The sequence below is a fragment of the Trachurus trachurus genome, assembly GCF_905171665.1.
Source record: "Trachurus trachurus genome assembly, chromosome: 8".
Taxonomy (NCBI): Eukaryota; Metazoa; Chordata; class Actinopteri; order Carangiformes; family Carangidae; genus Trachurus; species Trachurus trachurus.
The window spans coordinates 22,432,172-22,454,346 of record NC_139905.1 but is presented as its reverse complement, the minus strand read 5'-3'; the positions used below and the strand labels follow the sequence as shown (position 1 = coordinate 22,454,346).

Genomic DNA, 22,175 nt, shown 5'->3' with positions numbered 1-22,175 from the left:
CAGCCAGTGTTTTACTACTCATAACCATCAATAGTGCCACGATTTCAGGACAGATTCAGAATGCAGTAATTAAGTTTCACTTTTCAAACGTCAGGGGAGGGAGGAACTGAGTGTGGGTATAACTTTGAGGAACCTTGGTCTAGGCTACAGTGCATTTCCATCCACTCTCTGTAAATCTGAAACCTGCTAAAGGTTTTGATCTCAACACATCCAGCCGCTCATAGTGTCTGTGTCCGCAGCAGTGATGGACCCGCTGGACTGGATGGAGCCTAAGCAACTGCTGCTGTTCTTTCGCCGCAAGAAAACAGAGTTGTCCTTAATGGAGAACCCGCACGCCTTTATCTGCCGGCTCAGAGACCACGACCTCATCCCGAAGGACCAGTACAAGGTGAGGGGGTGCATTGGAGACGTTCTCTATTTTGTCATTGTCCACCTAGCTGATTTCAAATGGAGTAACTTGCTGACTCAGTTGTTTCCTCATACTGGTTCTGCCGTGCCGTGAAAAGGAACCCGCGCTTCCGCGAGAGCGGGAAACGCAGAGGGTGTGAGACATTTACATAAACAAGCAGGAGTAGCCTACCTACAGTATAGGAAGTTTTCTATTCAATGATATGGTTATCAGAATTCTTCTTCATGTAACAGTTCAACTCAGCATCATAATTCTGGGTCCTATGTCTTGTGTATGTTGTAGCCTAGTATTGGCCTACTAATTATAGGGCAATTAGCAATGCCAAAATGCACCATGGTAAAGTGATAAAAGCCAACTATATTTCAGCACAAGGATTAAAGGTGCACATGTCATGTCTGACTGCAATTCAGTTTCAATATAGGGAGGCTGGGGACAGTTGCAGCATATGTCTGCTAATTATGCCATTTAAAGATGGTTACATATGACATTTCAATCAAAATATTTATTTGAATGGAAGAATTAAGACGTTGCAGCTGACCCCAAACCTGGGGACTCCATGTCCATTCTTGGTGGGCAGAGGGTGACTGAGCAGGTGTCATGTGAGCGTGCTCACTGCACGATCTGATATCACCAAGTAATTAACAGCCCAGGATCAATGTCCAAGTTGTTCGTCCAGGAGCACTGTTATAACCAACCAATCAGGGGTCATTTGTGCGTTGTGATGTCATTGACAGTGCGAAGTGAAAAATTCAATGTGCGTTAGCCTGCCTCCTTTTTTGTAGCCTGCCTTCATTTCACCAAAAATTCGACTTTTGATTGTTTTTAAAACATTTGTGAGAAAAAAGGCTTGATGAGCACGTAGGCTTATGTTTTCGCACAGTGTTTAATAAGGTAGCTAATTTGCTAACAACTAGCAACTAGCCAATTGTTAGCCTAAGTAATACTTTTGCTTGGTTTTAAAACATTTGCGATAAAAAAAAAGTCTTAATAAGCAGGTAGGTGAATGTTTTCAGTGTTGGATAAGGTAGCTAGTTTGCTAACAACTAGCAACTAGCCGATTGTTAGCCTAACTGTTAAAACTAGCCAGGACAGTGAACAGTGGGTGAACTGTGCAGTTACTGCCTTGGGAAATATTCAGAATTACTGTCAGATAATGCATTTTGCCTTGATAATGAGTAGTTACTTTTGAGGGGCAGAGTGGTGAAGCAGCAGAGTTCATAATATTTCTGAACAGGATGCGTTGTACGTAGCTTTGTAAACTGTTAGCAGGGAAACAGGCTAATGTAAATAATAGCTGTTAGACTAGGTAATTCATCAATAGCTAACTGTAGCTTAGGCTACTCACCTCAATTTTGACAGAGAATGATGGCAACAGGCTAATCTAGGCCAGGCCGATAACCCCACACATTTTGCTTATCTGTGCTATCAACATTTTAATCCAGGAGCAATATAGTATCACATTTATCCAGGACCACTGTTCATCACCAGTCCAGGACAGTCAGTCTCACTTTCCACTCATTGTTAATCCAGGACTGATACAGCATCACATTCATCCTGGACTGTTGTTACAAGATCTTTAGTCCAGGACAGTCATCACCTTGACGTGGACTGTTCTTCATCAGTCCAGGACAATCACAGTCTCACCCTCCTCTCATTAAAGCAGAAGTAAGCGATTCGGTCGTTTTCGCTAATGCTGCGTTCCAGGCAGGCTTTTGAAATCGTAAATTACAGCTTCAAGTCACAACTTACGACTTGGTAGCGTTCCAGGCAACCCACTCGTGTTTCTCCGACCTGTTTTACCTGTGAAAGTCACTATAACGGCCACTCGTAACTTCTGACCCGTGAACTCGTACCAGATCGAACTGGTACGACTTCACAGGTCGGAAAAACACGAGTTACGAGTTGCCTTGAACGCACCATAACAGTCCTCGTCCCTACGTCGCCACATTCACGGCGTCCCTTGGCTGCACACACAGCCCTGCATGCCGTTCTCTCTCCTCATTGGATAAAAACTGTAGGATACGATAAATGTTTTCTCCTCGGCTCAGAGCAGAGCAGATGACTGACAGACCCGTGTTTCAGACCAAACACTCTATAGAAGTGATTGCTGTTGGAAGATACAACTATTTAAGACTTATATTAACACAAAAATATCACTTAGGCTACTTCTGCTTTAATAAGCTTATATATAAATGATGGATTCAGCATTTCCAAGCTGCTCTTACACGTCCAGTAGAATGGTTAGTGAGTGTTAGTAAATGTTTTATAAAAACTCACAAATTTCATTTCCAATGGATGACTTATAAACAGTTATGCAGGAATTCATGAATTCAGGCAGTTACAAAGCACTTACTACTTGTTAATTAAGTATTTTGTGTGAGCTCATCTAAAGTGGGCACTATCTGTGCCTTGTAGAGCATTTACAAATGAGATATTAAGGCTGGCAATGCCTCAAGACTCATAAAAGTCTTGGTTATCTTAAAGCAGATATCAGTGGAATGTTTTTGTTAATATAAGTCCTAAATAGTCCTATTTTCCGTCAGCAATCACTTACATGAAGTATTTCAGCCTAAACACGAGTCTCTCCGTCACTCTGCTCTGCTGTAACCCGAGGAGAAAATTTTCCTTGTGGGATACAAGTGTTATCCAATGAGGAGAGAGAACGGCATGAAGGGCTGTGTGTGCAGCCAAGGGATGCGCGTGAATGTGGTGACGTAGCACGAGGACCAATTGATGCCTGACAAGGGCGGGGGCTGCTAACTCATGGTGCGTTCAAAGAAACTCGTACTTTGTGTTTTTCCTTCCTGTGAAGTCATACCAGTTCGATCTGGTACGAGTTCACGGGTCGGAAGTTACGAGTGGCCGTTATAGGGAACTTTCACAGACAACAGGATGGTAAAAACACGAGCTACGGGTTACCTGGAACGCTACCAAGTCGTAGTTGTGACTTGAAGCTGTAACTTACGGTTTCAAAAGCCTGCCTTGAACGCAGCATTAGCCGAAACGGCCGTGAAGCTGATATCTGCTTTAACAGACCAAGGAGAGACACAACACAAAGGGATAGTTTATATTGCATTGTATTTATTGCAACTTCCAGTGGAAAGAGTGGAAAGTGAGACTGACTGTCCTGGACTGGTGATGAACAGTGGTCCTGGATAAATGTGATACTATTGCTGTTGGATGAACACTGACACCATAGACTCTGCCGAAAGGTAACAACAGTCCAGGATGAATGTCATGCTGTATATGATTGAAACTTAATGAGAGGAGGGTGAGACTGTGATTGTCCTGGACTGACGAAGAACAGTCCACGTCAAGGTGATGACTAAAGATCTTGTAACAACAGTCCAGGATGAATGTGATGCTGTATCAGTCCTGGACTGATGAAGAAGAAGTCCACATCAAGATGATGACTGTCCTGGACTAAAGATCTTGTAACAACAGTCCAGGATGAATGTGATGCTGTATCAGTCCTGGATTAACAATGAGTGGAAAGTGAGACTGACTGTCCTGGACTGGTGATGAACAGTGGTCCTGGATAAATGTGATAGGCCTACTATATTGCTCCTGGATTAAAATGTTGATAGCACAGATAAGCAAAATGTGTGGGGTTATCGGCCTGGCCTAGAATAGCCTGTTGCCATCATTCTCTGTCAAAATTGAGGTGAGTAGCCTAAGCTACAGTTAGCTATTGATGAATTACCTAGTCTAACAGCTATTATTTACATTAGCCTGTTTCCCTGCTAACAGTTTACAAAGCTACGTACAACGCATCCTGTTCAGAAATATTATGAACTCTGCTGCTTCACCACTCTGCCCCTCAAAAGTAACTACTCATTATCAAGGCAAAATGCATTATCTGACAGTAATTCTGAATATTTCCCAAGGCAGTAACTGCACAGTTCACCCACTGTTCACTGTCCTGGCTAGTTTTAACCTAACAGTTAGGCTAACAATCGGCTAGTTGCTAGTTGTTAGCAAACTAGCTACCTTATCCAACACTGAAAACATTCACCTACCTGCTTATTAAGACTTTTTTTTATCGCAAATGTTTTAAAACCAAGCAAAAGTATTACTTAGGCTAACAATTGGCTAGTTGCTAGTTGTTAGCAAATTAGCTACCTTATTAAACACTGTGCGAAAACATAAGCCTACGTGCTCATCAAGCCTTTTTTCTCACAAATGTTTTAAAAACAATCAAAAGTCGAATTTGGAAATGCTCTTACCTTTTTGGTGAAATGAAGGCAGGCTACAAAAAAGGAGGCAGGCTAACGCACATTGAATTTTTCACGTCGCACTGTCAATGACATCACAACGCACAAATGACCCCTGATTGGTTGGTTATAACAGTGCTCCTGGACGAACAACTTGGACATTGATCCTGGGCTGTTAATTACTTGGTGATATCAGATCGTGCGTTATCACTCTAGCATGTTTCTGTTTGGAGAAATAATAACTGTCCCATAGACTGTAAAACAAGTCCCCAGTCTCCCCAATGAAATACATGCATTTTTATATTTTACATATCAAACCTACTAGTAGCCTAATTGGAGCGCTTTCATCTTTTGATATGTGCCTCACCCATTCAAATATGCTGCAGGTATTTAAATCAAATTCAAATTGTGTTAAACTTCCATAGGGAGAGAGATGATGTTGTAGATGTTCACAGTGCCAATAATGTCATATAATCTCTTTGTGTTTATTTTACACTTAATTTCACTTAACTTGAGAGGGTGTGCCCATGTTTGTTATGTGATGTTTATATTACAATCAAACCACAGCTCACACCGAAATAAATAGACCTATTAATTAATTATCTCAACATATTTATAACACATTTTCTTTCCCCTTGGTTTCATCTCAGTCTTGTAAGAGAGAGGGTGAAATATGCACTGATGTACTGAAAGAAGTTAATATTATTGAATTATTCAAGACAAGTGATTGTATGGTATGGGGATATCACCCTTGATTTTCTGTGTGTGTGTGTTCGTGCAGAAGGTGAGCCGAATGAAGAGTAAATACGACATGCAGAAATCCCTTTATGAAATTTTGGTCTGGTTTGAAGAAAATCAATCAGAGCACATCACTTTGTTCTGGAGCTGTGTCTTCGAGGAGTGTATCATCAACCAATACCCAACGCTGCGACTGCTGCGCAACAGCCTCATGGACGGTCAGACTCAATTTTCTTTAGTCATCAGTATGTTTGTGATTGTGACCTTGTAAACTTTCTTTTGCTTATGATTAAACTTGTACTGTAATGACCAGGCTAAGAGACTCAAGCGCAGAGATTGGACAGAAGGCCACATGGTTTAATAACATACACACTTTATTCCAGTACAGGCAGGAGTCATTCACAGAAAGGCAGTCCATAAGGCAAAAGTACAGGCAAGGGCTAGGCTAGGCAGGAGCAGAGTCAGAGGAGGAGTACAGTATATGTGCTAACTGGTTGATCCAGAATTGCAGACAGGTGTGGCTGACAAACAGGCAGAAAACTTTACAGGAAGTGCATGAAACAGGGATGAGATTGAGGTTGATAAAATAAAATAGGAAGTGAATAGAGTCAGGTTTGTGAGTTACTTCAAATGGCTCTGCATGATGTTCATGAACAAAATTATTAGATGAGAATGTTGTCAAAAATAACACCATGAATAGTTTTTGTTCTATCAAGAAGGTAACTAACCTAAATTCACTATATACTTTTCATTTAATTTAATTGTAGGTTCTTTTGATTTAAACACACGGCTGCCTGAGAAGTTGGAAGAGAAGGAGGCAGATGAAAGGAAAAGGAAGAAGCCATCAGAGGAGGAAGAAGAGGAGAAGCAAGTGAACTCAATGAAAGAGAAGAGGAAACTGAAAAGTAAGAGTGTGTGTGAAGATGAGGAGCAGCAGCCTGGTCCATCGTCTCAGCTGACTCCACGACAGAAGACAAAGTCCAAGGAAATATGCTTCTGTAAGTCTCCTCCCACTTTTCACTATTACTGAATATAACATTGGAAATTGTGTTTCTCAATTAAGTCCATTCAACAGAATGTTTTAATCAAAAAATGTCAAAAATAACTAAAGATTTTTTTTTTTTAATTTCAGCATCTCCTTTGAAAAGAGGAGAGCAGAATGACTTTTGGAACGGGCCCCTGTATAAATCCCAGCTGCCTGTGACCTGTGGACACAAGGAGGGGTCACTGAGCAGATCCAGACTGGCTAAAGGTCAGAAACACAAAGACAAAGGTGTCGGCATGTAAAGAGTTCTGACTATAAAGAGATGGTGACGTATTCCTGATCCTCTGTCTGTTTCTGTTTCAGGGGAAAAGTGCATTTTGTTTGAGAAACAGTGGTTTACTCCTGGTCAGTTTGAGAAGCTTGCAGGGAAGAGCAGCTCAAAGAACTGGAAGCTGAGCATTCGCTGCATGGGCACCCCGCTGGGAAAACTTATAAAGGTTTGTTAAAAAGTGATTTCTGATTTTAGAATATACACAAAAAACTTTACACAGTTCGTTCATTGTGATAATCATTAACTTCATGTTTTTTGAATTTGAATTCAGGAAGGTCACCTGGAATCAACACGCTACAAACGACAGCATAATAAGGTATCAAGACTGGTGAAAACACATCAACAAATGTATTTATTTATGTGCCTGTTTGTTAGGGAAATTGCATATTAATATACGTCAGTACAAATACATAATGTCAACATACTGGGTTGTTGTAGAAATGCTAATTTACATCATTAGTCCCTTGGCAGGTAACATTATACATAACAATACACCAATAATATTAATATGTAGAAAACAAATAAAAGAAAATACATGAATCTGATTCAGTCATGAATCCTCTTTTTCCTCTTAGCCCAAGAGATCCCTGTTTCCATCTGATGATGTCGTCACAGGTTTGTTGTTGAAGAGTAAAACACTGATTTTAGAAAACTACAGAAGTTGTAGTGAGTGAGCACTGCATCCCCACAAGCTATCACAACAGCATCTGTTACCTCACATTGAATATTAAAATATTGAAATGTAATGGTTGTTCCTCTGAGCAGGCTTGTTCCCTGAGCAAGAATACCTAACTGGAAATAGATTTTGAAAGAAATTTCTGAGCATTGTCCTAAGTTTGCATCTGACATCTCGAGCCTCAAATTTACACATTTGAGTGAGAGTAAAAAAAGTTGCATGCATGATTTTTAGCTAATGCACAGAAATGATTGATATGTGCCTGACAAAGTGACAGAAGATTCACCTCTTTTTTAGCATCTGAAGAAGAAGAAGAGGATGTGGATGATGAAGACGACCTGGGAAACCAGGAGGACCAGGTTTCCTCTAGTGATGAAGAGGATTGTGCAGGTGCTGATTACCACAATATATAATGATAAGTTATTTTAGAGGTATTTTATCCCAGTATCATATGGTCATGATATTGTGATAATCATACTCTCAACATGTGTTCATTGCAGATGCAGACAGAGGGACTAAGGGACAGAGTAAGCAGCAGCAGCCACGCAATAGCAATGTAGTGTTCAAAATCAAATGTGGAGATGTGACTGCGACCTTACACCGAAGACGATTTGGATCAGGTAATGTTTACTATATACTACAGTTGGGAAAATAAGTATTTAATCCCCTGCTGATTTTTGCTCTTATTTCACTTGATCAAATGTAAATTAATTCAGAACCTTTATGTAAGGGATAATGTATAGTTCGGAGGTTGTTATGGAGAAATAAACCCCGACAGGTTGTATGGAACCCCGACGCGAAGCTTCATTTCATTTCATTTATTTATTTAAAAAGGACAGTGTGCAGTGACATTAATTATTGAAAACAATAAAAAGATGGCTGCACCAGATTTAGCGGAGCCGCTAATTTCCATCTGTAGTCCTGTAACATAACATACATACATACATACATAACAATATGACGGTATTAAAAGCCTACCTGAAATGCGCTTAAGTGTTAGAGTGCAAATAAAAATTAATCAAATACAAAAGTTTTACATAAAGTGCTGAGTGTTCAAGTGCATAGGATGTCGACAAAGTGCTTATGATCAGTGCAATTAAGTTGCGGAGGAGAAGAGAGGACCAAAGTCGAGCTCCACAGGGATGGAGCTACCCACAAGGGTAGCCCCATCCCTGGAGGTACCCACCAAGGTAACCTAATGCAGTTCCAGTGTTGATGCTGGTACTGCATTTCCGGGTTGTGTTGGATGCCCGGTGGGGATGAGGCTACCCACAAGGGTAGTCTCATCCCTACAGGTACCTACTGGTATCCTATGCACAAAGGTCCCTGACTCAATGCTGGCATGACTGCTGGCTCTGAATCCAGTTTCTAACCTTATGAGTGAAACAAAGGTAATCTGTGGTGTTTTTAAGGTGCTCGGGGAGTTTATTCCATTCTGAGCGCTTCGGAGCGAAGCTGCACAAAGTTTTTCAGGGGGGGAGGTGCTGCGTTGTTAATTATTTTATGCATTAGGCGAATATTTGAAAACATGATTAAATTGTCAAAGCTCAACATTTTGTATTTGGAAAGTATATCACAGTGATGGTGTTTTCGAGGTTTCTTGTCAAGTATTTTCAGAGACTGGTTGTAAAGGGATCTTTCTGGATTCACAGCTGTCATGCTGGCCTGGGACCAGGAAGATGTACAATACAGTGTATGTGACAGAATCATGGCATTCAGGTAGGATTTAGCAGCCTCAAGTGACGAAGTTACGAATGTAGCGAAAGTTTGCAATATTGTATTTAAGCGTGTGGCACATTTTTTTAATATGTTTTTTAAACGTTAAGTTGGAGTCCAGGGTGACACCCAGATATTTAAATTCTTCGGCATTTTTTATGGTTTGGTCATTTACAACAATATTTGGCCGTTCACTTGGGTTTCGTTTATTAGAAAAATACATGGTTACCGTTAAATCATTCAATAATGTAACACAAAATAATGATTAAAATATATTTTATTCGTGTAAAATTCTTCTTTGTAGGAAAGCAAACTTACAAAATCAGCAGGGGATCAAATACTTATTTTCGCCACTGGACATCAACCTCATGTTGGTGACAACTAAATCATCAGACGTCATCCTCTGTGAACCATCACTGTATGTACATATTTCAATGGCAATCCATATAATAGTCAGTGAGATATTTCACTCTGAACCAAAGTGATGGATCAACCGTCAAACTGATATTTCCATCCCTACAGCCAAACCACACGCATCTATATCTATATCTTGTGTGTGTAGCTTCATGTTTTGCTATGAACCTGTAAATTAAATAAAACAATCCCAGTGAAACGTGCCCCTTCTCATCTTTCTCCTCCGAACAGGGACTTGTGGGAAGAGTATTCGTACTGAGACAAAGTGGTTGAGCCCTGTGGAGTTTGTGAAGGCAGCATCAGGTCAGCCTGACGCCACCTGGAAGAAAGACATCATGGTGGGAGGAAGGCCACTCAGTGCCTTCATAGAGGTAAGGGTGGGTTTTGCCGGGGGGAATGGGGAGGGATTTACCCCCCCTGTGCTTTCGATGTCCCCCCACCCTGGAGGTAACCATGGTCACATGGTCAATCATAGTGATGAACATTTCATTTAGCTGCTTCACAATAAAAGCCAACATGTTTTTCCAGTTGCACTTTTAATGTGAAGCAGCAGTAGTTTCAATTTGCTTTAGCAGTGACTTTATACAGCTCTGATATGGTGTAGAAAGAGTAAACAATAATCACTGTTTATCAGACAAAGAATTGTGCTGGACTATCTATATCCAGCAAAGGGAGTAACAGACTTGGAAATGATGCTGGCCCCATTTTATTCCGAAAACGTGAATACATGAAAACATGTTTAGTTGCTCCCTCAGGTTTGAAGACCATGGGTGAAAGAAACACAGATAATGAAATAAAAGTGTTATTGACCTTTTGGTCTTTGCCAGAAGCTGTCGCTCAATTCAGTTCTGCATTTGTAACACTGCAGCTGCCTTGGTTGTTACTTGTTGTATTTTTTATGATATCATCGTAAATATGATTGTACACTTCACTGTCTATAGGGAGGGATGAAATTAGTAAGACTCGGGGTTTGTGAAGCCGAGAAAACAGCTCTGATTTGTCTTTTTCAGGAAGAAATCTTGAGGATCCACTCACTGCTGTGTACTTGCAGACTGTGCTCTCCAGATAATGCAGACCTGGTAAGTCTGCTGATCAGTCAGTTTAGGATGGGCAGAACCCCCTCACTTTACATTGAAAATGACTCTATGGACAACTTCAGATTACATAAACTGTGTCTGCAGAATAGTTCTTCTCTGTGTGGGGTGTGAAACCAAAATCAAACAGTTTTTTCTGTATGAAAACAGAATTGTTATCATCAACTGTTTTTGTAACCCTCAACAGGAGAATGAGAAAAATGATGACGAGTGTTACGTTTGTAGAGGTGAAGAGGAGGAAGCAGAGCTGGTGGTGTGTGATCACTGCCCTCGCTCCTTTCATCAGAAATGTCACCTGCCTCATGTAGACGACACCACTTTGAGGTGAGTTTTGGACACACTCAAACAAATTATAATTTGAGAGAGATTAATTAAATATTATTTCAACCACTAACTGTGAATTTCCACCACCTGCTTTGATACAGTAGACATTAATGCATGATGATCTGTTTTTATCTGGTGACAACCCACACATCTCAAATGTGAGTGAGTGAGTGAGTGAGTGAGTGAGTGAGTGAGTGAGTGAGTGAGTGAGTGAGTGAGTGAGTGAGTGAGTGAGTGAGTGAGTGAGTGAGTGAGTGAGTGAGTGAGTGAGTGAGTTAAGTGATCAAGTTACACTGAGGGCCATTAGTGGGCTGGTTACATGTGCTGTGTGTGTACTACTGTAACAGGAGACAGTTTTGACTACTTTGTAGTGTTTAGTTGTTTTTGTCATGAAACTTTATGGATTAGTAAGATCAAAATGAAGGTTGAGTTTGAAAATGAATGTGATCTGAGTCGGGTGTCATGTGGTGGATTGTCCATGTTGATATGCATTGTGTCTGTTGTGATCTCACTGCAATATGAAGTTTTACTTATTTCTTTAAAAAAACTAGACTACACTGTGGAAATGTACATCAAAACAGTTTTTAATCTGTTTCCATAAATTCTTCATTCATGTACATATAAATATCACCTTCAAAAAAGTTTATTATTATAAGTGGGTTAATTGAAACACATTTAGAAAGAGGTTTATATTCTGTGTAGACTAATATACTGTATGCGTGTGTGTGTCTGTGAGAGCAGTGACACCGGACCATGGAAGTGTACTTTCTGTGTGTTACAAAAAGCTCAGGAGTGGCGTTACAGTGATGAGATGGAAATGAAAGCAGTCATGTCCCGCCACATATCAGGACACACGCTGGTGAGCTCGCTGCGACTCTGTCTAGGTCTCTGTCTTTAGGTCTGTCCATCTTCATGCCTGTGTCTCTGTCTTACTGTTGCCACTCATCCCTCCTTTGATCACATCAACAGGAATGTCAGTATCTCCTCCTATTCCTGCGCAACGCTGATGAGAAACAAGATTTTGCTTTCGACCCACGTGCCTATGTAAGTCTCTTCCTCTTATCTGCTTCCTGTATATTTTTCTTCATATTCATTAAAATGTACCACTTACATTACGTAGTGTGCAGGAATCACACTGTCAGCAGGACATCTTAAAAACAAATGTGTTGCATGGTATTTCATTCATTTCTTCTTGGCACCAACAGCTGAAAAATTACTCCAGTGTTATCCAGACTCCGATGTGGCTGGACAAAGTAGCCGACAAACTCCAGAAGACACAATACAAAGTGATTAGAGAGTTTGTGTCTGACATCGAGCTCATTTTCACCAACTGTGCCTCCTACAACCAAGTAAGGAAACTTTTATGGAAAACCTGTAATTTCTCAACACCTAAATACTTAAGGAAACAAGATCTCTTATGTTACTATTATGTTCTTTTGCAGGGTAATGATGTCTTCCGTGACTTAGGCAACCGGCTGAAAGAGACGTTCAGTGGAGAATTTAAAAAAGTGTTCACGATTGGTGAACAGCGTTAGGTTTTTGAAAGTATGTACATTTGCAGTAATGTTGTTTTGGTAGATTTTTGTCCCTTGTATTCAGATTTTTTAACTTTACTGAAAGTCTTGCCTGTCTGAAAGCTCTTTGCAGTGCTGAATTGAATTTGTAAATAATTAATTAAAAACTTAAGTGTTATTACACAGAGGACACACTCTGTGAACATGCAACATTTGGTGTAGGCTTAGCATTATAGTTCTACTACAAGGCGTTTTATATGTTATGGTGATGTTTTAAATAAATATAATACAATAAAAATATGTTTAATGTAATTTGGTGCTAATTAGACAGAAAAAAAGAATTGAATTTTCTAATTAAGTCATTGCAGGGATAATTTTATATATGCAACATTTAAAACTTGGACTTTCTATATCCAGAAATGTTGTAGCCTATCTGTGTACAGTGGATAATAAATATTTGGACCAATTAAATAGGAAAATGTTTGGTATAGCTCCTCAGCTCTATGGAAAATGTTGAGGATTTTTTTTTTTTACAGGTTATAGACAATGTCTGCTGCTGAACAAGTGCTTTGGACATTATTGTTGTTAATAACAACGCTACAACTTCAGGACAGATTGCAGACATAAGTCATGGTGGGAAAGTGCTGAGTGATAGGGAACGGGGCTACCTGGTTATAGCATGCTAATTTTAGCAGAAGAAAAGTCATGACAGCAACAAAAGTAAACACATGTGGTACTGAACAATACTGACTTTTTCCACAAGGAGACAACTCTTGGTATTGGATTGAAATTTGCTTAACTTGGAACTATAGACTGGTGAACAAACAGCATTTCATGTAAATATAAGGTAGTGAAACAAATTGCTTTTTTAAACACTGTAAAAGATTATCGCATGTTTAAATAGAGAATTTCTTTTAAAGGAATTACATTTATACTAGGCCTACTATCAGATTACTCTTTGGTTATTTATTTTTAGGGCAGCATTGCAGAAAATTACTCATACCATAGCGTTTCCACAGGGTAGCAAACCTATTTTTGAATTATAACAAACAAAGATGAAAAAATGTAGGCTATTGCAATGTACTTAATGTAGTTCCAAATTGTAAATATTGTCCTGTTTTCAGTTATCACATGACGTCAGGTAAATGCTGACGATATGAGTCATTTCTATGGTTTATTGTGTAAACATGTGCCGTGTGCGCGCTCAGCTGACGTCACTGTCAGCAGCCAGCAAATCTGTGCTGGAAGCTGCGCAGCCGCTCTGCGCATCCGTCGGCTGAGGTGGACAGCGCAGCCATTTCCCTCACGAAAAACACACATGGAGGAGGCATTTGTCCATCACTGCACGCAACAAGCTTTCCGCGCGGGTGTCGTGACTTAGGCAGCACATGCCGGGGCTGAAGTCTGCATCACCGACTGAGACCCGCGACCTCCAAACTTTCTCCCAATCCTAACGCCTGCGCAGACAATCGCACGTCTGTCTCTCTCCTCCATTTGGCTCATGCTTTTGCTCCCGCCTCAGCCATGGAGGGGAATCTGCAGGGAGGCGGCAGCGACCTCACAATAATGCATGTGAAAACTGAAGCGGTGGATGAAAATTCATCTGCTCTGGTTTTGGGCAGCCAGGAGCCGCCTGCATGCAGGGGAGGAGGAGGAGGAGGAGGAGGGGATCAGACTGCAGGGGAGCTGGCTGACACAGAGCTGCAAGCAGCCACGACAACTACTCCTGTACTGCTGTGTGAGTGCTCAGATGAGTTGATTTGTCATCATGTCAAACGAAGCTGAATCCGTTTTTCTTACTGGTGATATTGAATAAAATGTGGAAAATATCTGAGCGTCCATCTCCATACATGTGTAGGCTACTGTCATTAACTGGACATATTTTAAATGACCAATATTGTCTGATCACCAGATCCTGTGAGTTCTGACCGGTTCTTCACCACATCAGGGGATGGAAAAACTTACCTGAAGATAGCTCCAGGTAAAATTGGAGGATCATATTGTTGCCATTGTTTGGAAGTCACTGTCAGCAAAGATATATCAAGAAAAAGCAGCTAAACCCTTTGGAATTATCTGTACTCGTGTTAATGTCTTTTAAAATAATGTCAGATGGTCATATGTCAACAATAATTGAAAGAATAAAAACTATACTTTTTAATTAACACACAAATCATATTGTTCTTGCAAACATTCACAGTGTGGGTTGGAAAATTTAAATGAACCCTTTGGCTGATCACATAAACAAAAGCTAAATGGAGCGAGGAGTCATCAAAGTCAATAAAACCAGATTAGAGGTGTTGTTCAAATCCAACACCTCTAGGGCGTGCAGCTCTATGTAAACATGAAAACCTCATCCTAAAAGTGAAGAGAAGATGGAGGAGACAACACCTGCAGGTTTATCAAGGTATCTTACAGGATAATGTGAGTGTCCCTGTCTAAGCATCAAAGTAAATGTACAAGAGAATAAAAATCCTCCTGTTGGCGTCGCCCAGTCAGAGGACACACCTGAATCCTGAGGAGCAGTGCACACCAGACATAAATAATATGTCTGAGCGGTCCAAACGTCCTCCTGCACTCTGTACACCTCTGATCAGAGGTTATTACTGCCAAAGGAGTTTCAACCAGTTATTAAACCTAAAGGTTCACTTTATTCTGTCTGCACTGTGGATGTATTCAATAATGAAACTCGTAGTTGAAATTATGGTTTATTAGCTAATGCACGTTGTGTTTGTCTGTACGTAACTCAGATGAAGATCACATCATATTTTATGACCAATTAAAGCAAAAAAACAGGTCATTCCAAAGGGTTCTTTTCTTAGCACTGTAAATTGATAATTTGTTGTTTTTTGATGCTGTAATAGTGAAACAGTGCCAAATATTCACAGATTTCAGGCTATAAAATTAGATTGTTTCCTCCTTTTTTTCCTCTCCCATTTTAAATTAGATTTTTCTTTAGTATTTGCACTTGTGGTCAAATAAAACAACTGTAAGTTTAAGGGAAATTCAAGTCTTTTGTAACAGTGAAGCTTATAAAGATGTTTACTCAGCTGTTTCATCGATGTGATCTTGCTTTATTCACCATCTTTCATGTTAAAGGCCCTGAAAACCTGTTTTGAAATCTGATTAATCAGCATAAAAAGGTGTGTTCATGTAAGATTCCATTACTTAATGTTTTCGGGGCCTTCAATTATAAGTATTATATATTATATAGTATTATATATCAAGTATATCAATGTATCTTTTGTCAACATTTCTCTTTCACATCCATCCACAGAAACGGAGATTTTTCTTTATTTTAATCACAATCAATTGTGTCCTCCCAAAAGCTTCAGCGATGCCCCCTGCTCCGTCAGAGAAGATGCTTCCCGCCGGCTCAGATTTCTCCTCCAAAGCTGTTTTGTGCCTGATCGAGGCCGTCGGGCGCCGCTGGGGCCTGTATGAGACTCGGGAACGCTCACAGCTCTTCCAGAGCGTCCAGGAGGAGATGGCCTCCAAGGGCCACATTCTTCCTGTTGAAAAGATCCGCCGCAAGTGGAATAACCTCATTGTCACTTACAAGAGGGTTAAAGACCGCAGCCGGGAGACGGGACATGCAAAAACATCCTGGGAATTTTTTGATGTAAGTCCAACAGTAGGGGAAAGAAAACCAGCTTGAGTGTCTTTCTGAGCAGCTTTTTGAAAAACATCAGACATTTCTTGTATTTTCAGTTACCAGTACTGATTTGTACTGGTAACTGGGTCAGGAAATGGAACCGGGTCAGGTCTGAGTTCTGATTGCAAAACCAACTTCTAACACCAAACCATTTTTACCCATTCTACCAGCTTTGCAAGCAGATGTTTTTATCATACGTTTTGTAAGTAAAGTTGAATTGGTTTGAGTAGACCTCTCACTGGCAGACTGTCTACATTTCTGTCCCTTGAATGTTCATACACGGTCTCTTAGAAAGGTGAATACTTTGAATATCACCCAGTATATTTCACCTTTATAACAACACATAATTTGGCGCCATCTCTGGTATGCAGTTTGGTGTAGCAAGAGAGTCTGTATCAAAGCCGTGTCTTTATATTTGTCAGCCTTTATAAACCAAAACCAGAATCAAAGCATTGATTAGCTACCTTAGCCTTGCTAACTAGTTTCTGAAGTTATCTAGAATTATTTAGAAAAACTATCTGTGACAATTGGTATCTATTTAGCTATCTATCAGTATCTGTTTTGCTGAATTTTGGATTAAAGAACAAATCAAAAAATCTAAGATGATACACACAAGCAGCCCTGGTCAGAATAGCACCGAGCATCAGTAGCATTTGATACATGTGATGTGGAATCTTGAATAGGCCACTCTGTCATGTGAATGTGTGTTTGCTTAGAGAGATCAACTGATGAACAGCTGACCAGCTTTGGAATTGTTTATTTATATCCTTTCTCAGTGTCTTTCTGTCTTCTGCTTCTAGCTGATGGATGCTACGCTCAGTGACACCGTTGGCACTCAGATCATCAACAACAAAAGAAACAAAGGCGGCAACAGCGTTTCCTCGCTGTCCTGTCCTTTGGCAAAAATCGCAGCAAAACCACAGCTTCAACCGCCCACCACCATTATCCGCCCCAATGGTGACTTTGCTACGTCTGGTGGTTTGGAGTCGGTAGGTGAAGGACCCACCACCAGTCAAATCATCAGTAGCACTTCTGCTATGACCACAGTAACCACGGCGACTATTAGCCCAACAAATACTCCAGAGGTTAAGCCCCTGATTGTCCTTAACGGTGACATTGTTACCACCAGCATTCATCCAGCCAACATTGTGCCGCCGCCCGCTTTTATCTCCTCACCTTGTTTTACAGAAACAGCCTCCACATCTCCTTCCCTCGGCTCTACCAGTAGCAATGACCACAACATATCACGCTTTGTAAGCCACAAAGCTCCGTCCTTCTCATCAGCTGTCATACCTTTTCGTCTAAGTGCGGCGCCAGGTAGCAACAATCAGAAAATCCTTGGCCTCTCCTCTTCTTTCTCCCCTCCGTCCCCCTGTCTCACTTCTTCTGCTGCCACCTCATTACCTGGAAAAACGGTGTCAGGAACCGAAGGGCCCAAGCAGAAAGGAAACGAGGAGCAAGGCAGCACCGTTTTGTTCCAGGAGATTGTGAAGCGTCAGGAGGAGCAGGCCTACCTGGATCGAGTGGCTCGCCGCAGGGTTGAAGCCAGAGAGAAGAGGCGTGAGAGGAGGGAGGTGCGGATGGCAGAGTCCCTTGGCAGGATAGCCACAGCCCTGGAACTGCTCTCCTCCAAACAGGACACAGTCATTGCCCTCCTGCAGAGACTGGCTGATCGGAAGTGATGTCAGATAAAAGGCTGGAAAGCAGGGGCTCTTTAACCCCCTTCCCATTATGAGATTAACTGTCTCTTGACCACAGACTAACTGAAATACAAAAATTGAATAAAATTATATGTATTGCTATCTTTTTCGAATGAAGGATAACTGAAACTGTGTGTTATTGTTATTTTGTTATGCTTTACATTGAAGTGCAATAGAGTTGCTGCACTAACATTTGATAAAAACATTCTCCTGAAATGCTCTGTTGATATGATGAACAGAGGTTTATTGTTTGAAAGAGCCACAAACTGTATAATAAATAAATGAGATCTCATTTTTCCTGAATGAATTAATAAAAATGAAATTGTATCAATTACTCACTCTACTCATGACTCTACTCAAAACTGCTTTAATTTAATTTAATTAGGTCTTGTTAACATGTTTACCAACTATCTCTATAGTATTCTACATCTAATATTTCATCATACCGAACCAAATTGAACCAAACTGCGAAAAGGGTCGAGCAGGCTGATTGGAGAGGCCCAGCTTTATCCACTATCCCTGTACACAAAACAGTTCCAGAGGATGGCTGGCTCTATCCTATGGCTCTCAGCCTCCCACCCTCTCAACACTGAGACTTTCAGTTGCTCCCATCAGACAGGAGGCTCAATGTACCAGCCTGCAAAACTAAGCAGTACAAAAATAGTTTTATTCCAGCAGCCATCTGCCAAATTAACATGGGGAAGAAACTTTGAGAGCTGATGGCTTGCTCGCATAAATTGGTTTTTATTTGATTCATTTTAGTCTTTGACCCCTGAGCACTCTTTATATCACTGCAAACAAAATTTACCTGAGGTTATAAATAAAGTAACATTCGACCTTTGACCTTTAAGAAGGCCATGTAAAAGGTTGAGCAGTATCAACACTACATCAAAGTTACCATCTTTCTACATCGTGTTGCTTTTGACTTGAAATTGGAAGGATTTGTTGGTAACATTCCTGCCCATTAACCTAAAATCCACATTTCTTTCTTATGGTCTGTCATCAACTGGGACCCACACCTGCCAACATAACTCTGCTCATCTTGGCTCTGATGAAGACATTGTAGTAGCTGGGTTAGGTTAAGCTTGTTTTAACTACCTATAGATACTGAAGTAGTTCAGTGGTTTTCCACACAGGGGTCGGACTAACTTCAGTCAGAAGACAAATGAGGAGTCATGATATGGTTAATGTGAGGGAATATAGATAATACATCTGTAATTTTAAATATAACTATATGGCTGTCAGGTAATAACAACATTTACATTTCAAGTGTTATAAATTTGAAATTTAAAGAGGAACTAAGTCTAGTGGCTTTTCCGCTGTTTTGCTAAACCTCCTCCCGGCCATGTGCATTTGTTTAATGAAGCTGGCAGAAATCAATCAATAGAGCTGTAGTTGATAACCTTAGATATCATACAGTATATGATGTTACAACATGTATATTTGTGTAGTTTAATCTGTCATAAACAAGAGATTATGGGTTACGGGGCGTGTTTGTGTCGCAATGCGCAGAGAAGAGAGCTGGGACAGCGGGGCGTTGGTCCCCATCTTGCAAGGTTGGTTCTCCTCAGCCCAGAGACGCAATAAGTGACACACACGTGGAAGGCAGAGAACCTTCATTCTCCATTTTAACAAGTTAAACCATTTATTAAACTATCACAATTACTCCTTAGCTGTTTAATTAAGGTAAAAATGTGGCACAGTTAAGCTATGAATCCTGCTAGTTCCTCTTTAAAGTAGCTTTAACTGGAAATACTTAAGTAAACTACTTTTTCGTGAAAGTTGTACCAACCTGCAGAGATGGAGTTATGGAGAGTGATCATCTAAGCTCCACTAGATGGCGTATTTTATCTACTTGGATGTTTATCAGCTAATGTTTATCACATACCTTTATGATCATGGGACACAATCAATCATACAGCCAGCTATAGGTGTATATAGTTTTCCTGAGGTTTCTAATTTATCACAAGTACTACTTCTAATTTATTTATACAAGCCATCTCACTGACATTTCAAACCAATGGCTAAAAAGTTGCTAAAAATTTCATGATCAAAGTATCGCTGCAGTGAAAGAGTCCATAGTATGTCCACAAACTATTATTAGTCCCTGAGTTACAGTAGCTTTTGTACCTACAGTAAGTTCACTGCGTAATACTGTCAGATCACTGATCATCTTGTTGGAAAACACCTTTAAACCCTCAAACCAGCTAAATTTCAACCACTATGTGAGTGCTCTGCCCTTATGACATTGTCACGCCCATCGCCTGCACTGCCTTCCCGCACGTATAGTAAATTGAGTTTAAGTATGCAAAACAGGATGTGCGGTTGCATCGCCTGGATTGAAAACAAGTTTGACAGGTCACAGCATTCTGGAAAAAACAAAGTAGCTTATTAAAGGCGTGTCAGACTTTGAATGAATGCACTCAGTGGGTTGATTTGTTTCTGCCACAAACCCTGACAACATGCTTGGTCCAGAGCAAGAGGATTTGGAAGATGGTAAGCATGAAAATGAACTTTAATCTCTTTTTATATCTAAATGAACTCAGTATTATTCGCTAGAATTGTGTAGTAAAATGGCCTCTGGAAATACTAGAAACAAAACGTGGTCTTTTCTGAAATTAGACTTTCATACTAGTTTAAAGGGACAATGAGGAGTTTGTATTTGGTTATAAAAAGTATCGTATTAATGTGGATCTACGTTACCCACACTTGTTTGGTATCAACTTGGTATCAATAAATATATCGTTTTGTCTTTATTGTTATTATTTGGTAATTATTATTTAGTGGTCGGCTCACCCAGAATTTCCTACTTTTGGTTTCACGGGTCATGGGAATAACACTGCCAAATCGCCGTTTATGGTCAGAACTACGACGGTATCTGATCATCTTCGAACCTCTGACTTTCATTCTTGATGAATGAAAACATTCCTTCAACATTCTTCAAATGTTTTCGCTGTCATCCGTCTTGCACCGGTCCAAGAATTTCACAGTGCGTGCGGAGGCTCATGGGAAATGTAGTGTGAAAACACTTTGCTTTCCAAAACTCCACATTGTCCCTTTAAAATCAGACCTTTTAATGGCACACGTTTTCCCACCACTTAGTTTATGTTTGTTTGTTGGGTTTTTAATGAGGAAGAAAATTAATGTCAACCACACAGGATATCAAATTGTACATGTTGAACAGCTATAGGCATGTCAGAAACACGAGGAGTGCTTTAAATCTTCAAAGTCAAACTGGGTAAATATAAAATTAAGCAATTAATAAATAAAAAACTAATTCATATAGCTTGGATCAGTCTGGGCACATAACACATTTTGTCTTGATTTTGACTCAGTTAAGTGCCCTTACTCTTCTACTCTCCTGTTTATATTCAAGTTGAGGTATATCTGTAAACACCTTAAGAACTAAAATGTTTCTCATTTGTTGGTTTGACAGATGTAAAGCCCCTGACGGTCATGCTTCTAGGGAAGAGCGGAGCAGGCAAGAGTTCAAGTGGAAACACAATCCTTGGTCGAGAGGCTTTTAAGTCAGACATGAAGCTGACAAGAGTCACTCAACATTGTAAAATGGAAAAGGGGAAAGCTGAGAATGTGTCCATGGGTGTGATCGACACACCAGGGCTGTTTGAGAAAAATGGTGACCAAGAAAAAATTATTCGGGAAATTCTGCAGTCAGTTAGATTGCGCAAACCAGGACCTCACGCCTTCGTGTATGTGGTACCTTTGGGCAGGATGACTCAGGAAGATCAAGATACACACAATCTGATTGAAACAATATTCGGCCCCAGAGTGTGGGACTACACCATCGTGCTGTTCACCCATGGGGATCGTCTGCATGGAAAAACAATAAATGACGTCATCACTGAGAGTGACGACAAACTCCGCAACTTCATACACAAGTGTAGTGGTGGCTTCCATGTCTTCAACAACAAAAACCCAGAGGATGTGGACCAGGTGACAAGCTTCGTGGCAAAGATTGAGACCCTGACGGCTCTGAATGGGGGGAAACCTTACGGGTATCAGCTGTACCCTAAAAAAGAGAGAAACATCTGGGAAAGACAGGAGAGAATCCTGAATGAGAAAGAGGAAGAAATCTGCCGCAGGATGACGCAGCTGGAGGAGCATTTCAAGGGGGATGAGCTGGAAAATATGAAGAGTGGGGTGTGGAGGAAAGAGGAGGAAGCAGCAAGACTGGCTGCAGAGAAGTTGACTAGCATGAACATGTGGCTTGTCAAAATGCTGTTACCAGTTCTAGTTATTTGTCTAGTAGGCCTAGGGATTTGCGCTGAAGAACACCCGGTAATAGGTGTGGCATTCTTTATCGGAATGGTCATCTGCATTCTTGTTTTGTTTGCGCAGCTTACTATGTCTTTCTTACAGTTTCTCCAAGCTATTGGTGAAAAGGTGA

At 40.5% G+C, this 22,175-nt stretch overlaps 3 protein-coding genes across 3 annotated transcripts; all 3 read left to right on the top strand.

Annotated features, from left to right (window-relative positions):
* Positions 1–166: 166 nt before the first annotated feature.
* Positions 167–12,637, top strand: LOC310990368 (uncharacterized protein). Its single transcript, XM_083977715.1, has 16 exons — positions 167–388; positions 5,405–5,579; positions 6,129–6,359; positions 6,494–6,613; positions 6,710–6,843; positions 6,949–6,993; positions 7,253–7,343; positions 7,651–7,743; positions 7,854–7,973; positions 9,715–9,854; positions 10,494–10,562; positions 10,765–10,901; positions 11,643–11,760; positions 11,871–11,945; positions 12,107–12,250; positions 12,344–12,637. Exons 1-16 carry the CDS (start codon positions 245–247, stop codon positions 12,434–12,436), a joined length of 1,929 nt encoding a protein of 642 aa, XP_083833841.1. The 5' UTR covers positions 167–244; the 3' UTR covers positions 12,437–12,637.
* Positions 12,638–13,704: 1,067 nt separating this feature from the next.
* Positions 13,705–17,749, top strand: LOC310990367 (uncharacterized protein; the record flags this gene model as incomplete). The annotated part of the gene is made up of 4 exons (XM_083977714.1): positions 13,705–14,153; positions 14,328–14,396; positions 15,742–16,034; positions 16,868–17,749. The coding sequence occupies exons 1-4, from the start codon at positions 13,940–13,942 to the stop codon at positions 17,747–17,749; spliced, it is 1,458 nt and encodes a 485-aa protein (XP_083833840.1). The 5' UTR covers positions 13,705–13,939.
* Positions 17,750–19,271: 1,522 nt separating this feature from the next.
* Positions 19,272–22,175, top strand: LOC310990366 (uncharacterized protein; the record flags this gene model as incomplete). Its single annotated transcript, XM_083977713.1, has 3 exons — positions 19,272–19,323; positions 21,204–21,990; positions 22,148–22,175. 3 exons carry the CDS (start codon positions 19,272–19,274, stop codon positions 22,173–22,175), a joined length of 867 nt encoding a protein of 288 aa, XP_083833839.1.

What these genes read in the sequence shown, in the direction of transcription:
- LOC310990368 (XM_083977715.1), top strand. Translation starts at nt 245, where the DNA reads ATGGACCCGCTGGACTGGATGGAGCCTAAGCAACTGCTGCTGTTCTTT. An exon ending in TCCCGAAGGACCAGTACAAG is followed by an intron (nt 389 to 5,404) that starts GTGAGGGGGTGC and finishes GTGTTCGTGCAG; the next exon opens with AAGGTGAGCCGAATGAAGAG. An exon ending in CTCCAGATAATGCAGACCTG is followed by an intron (nt 10,563 to 10,764) that starts GTAAGTCTGCTG and finishes AACCCTCAACAG; the next exon opens with GAGAATGAGAAAAATGATGA.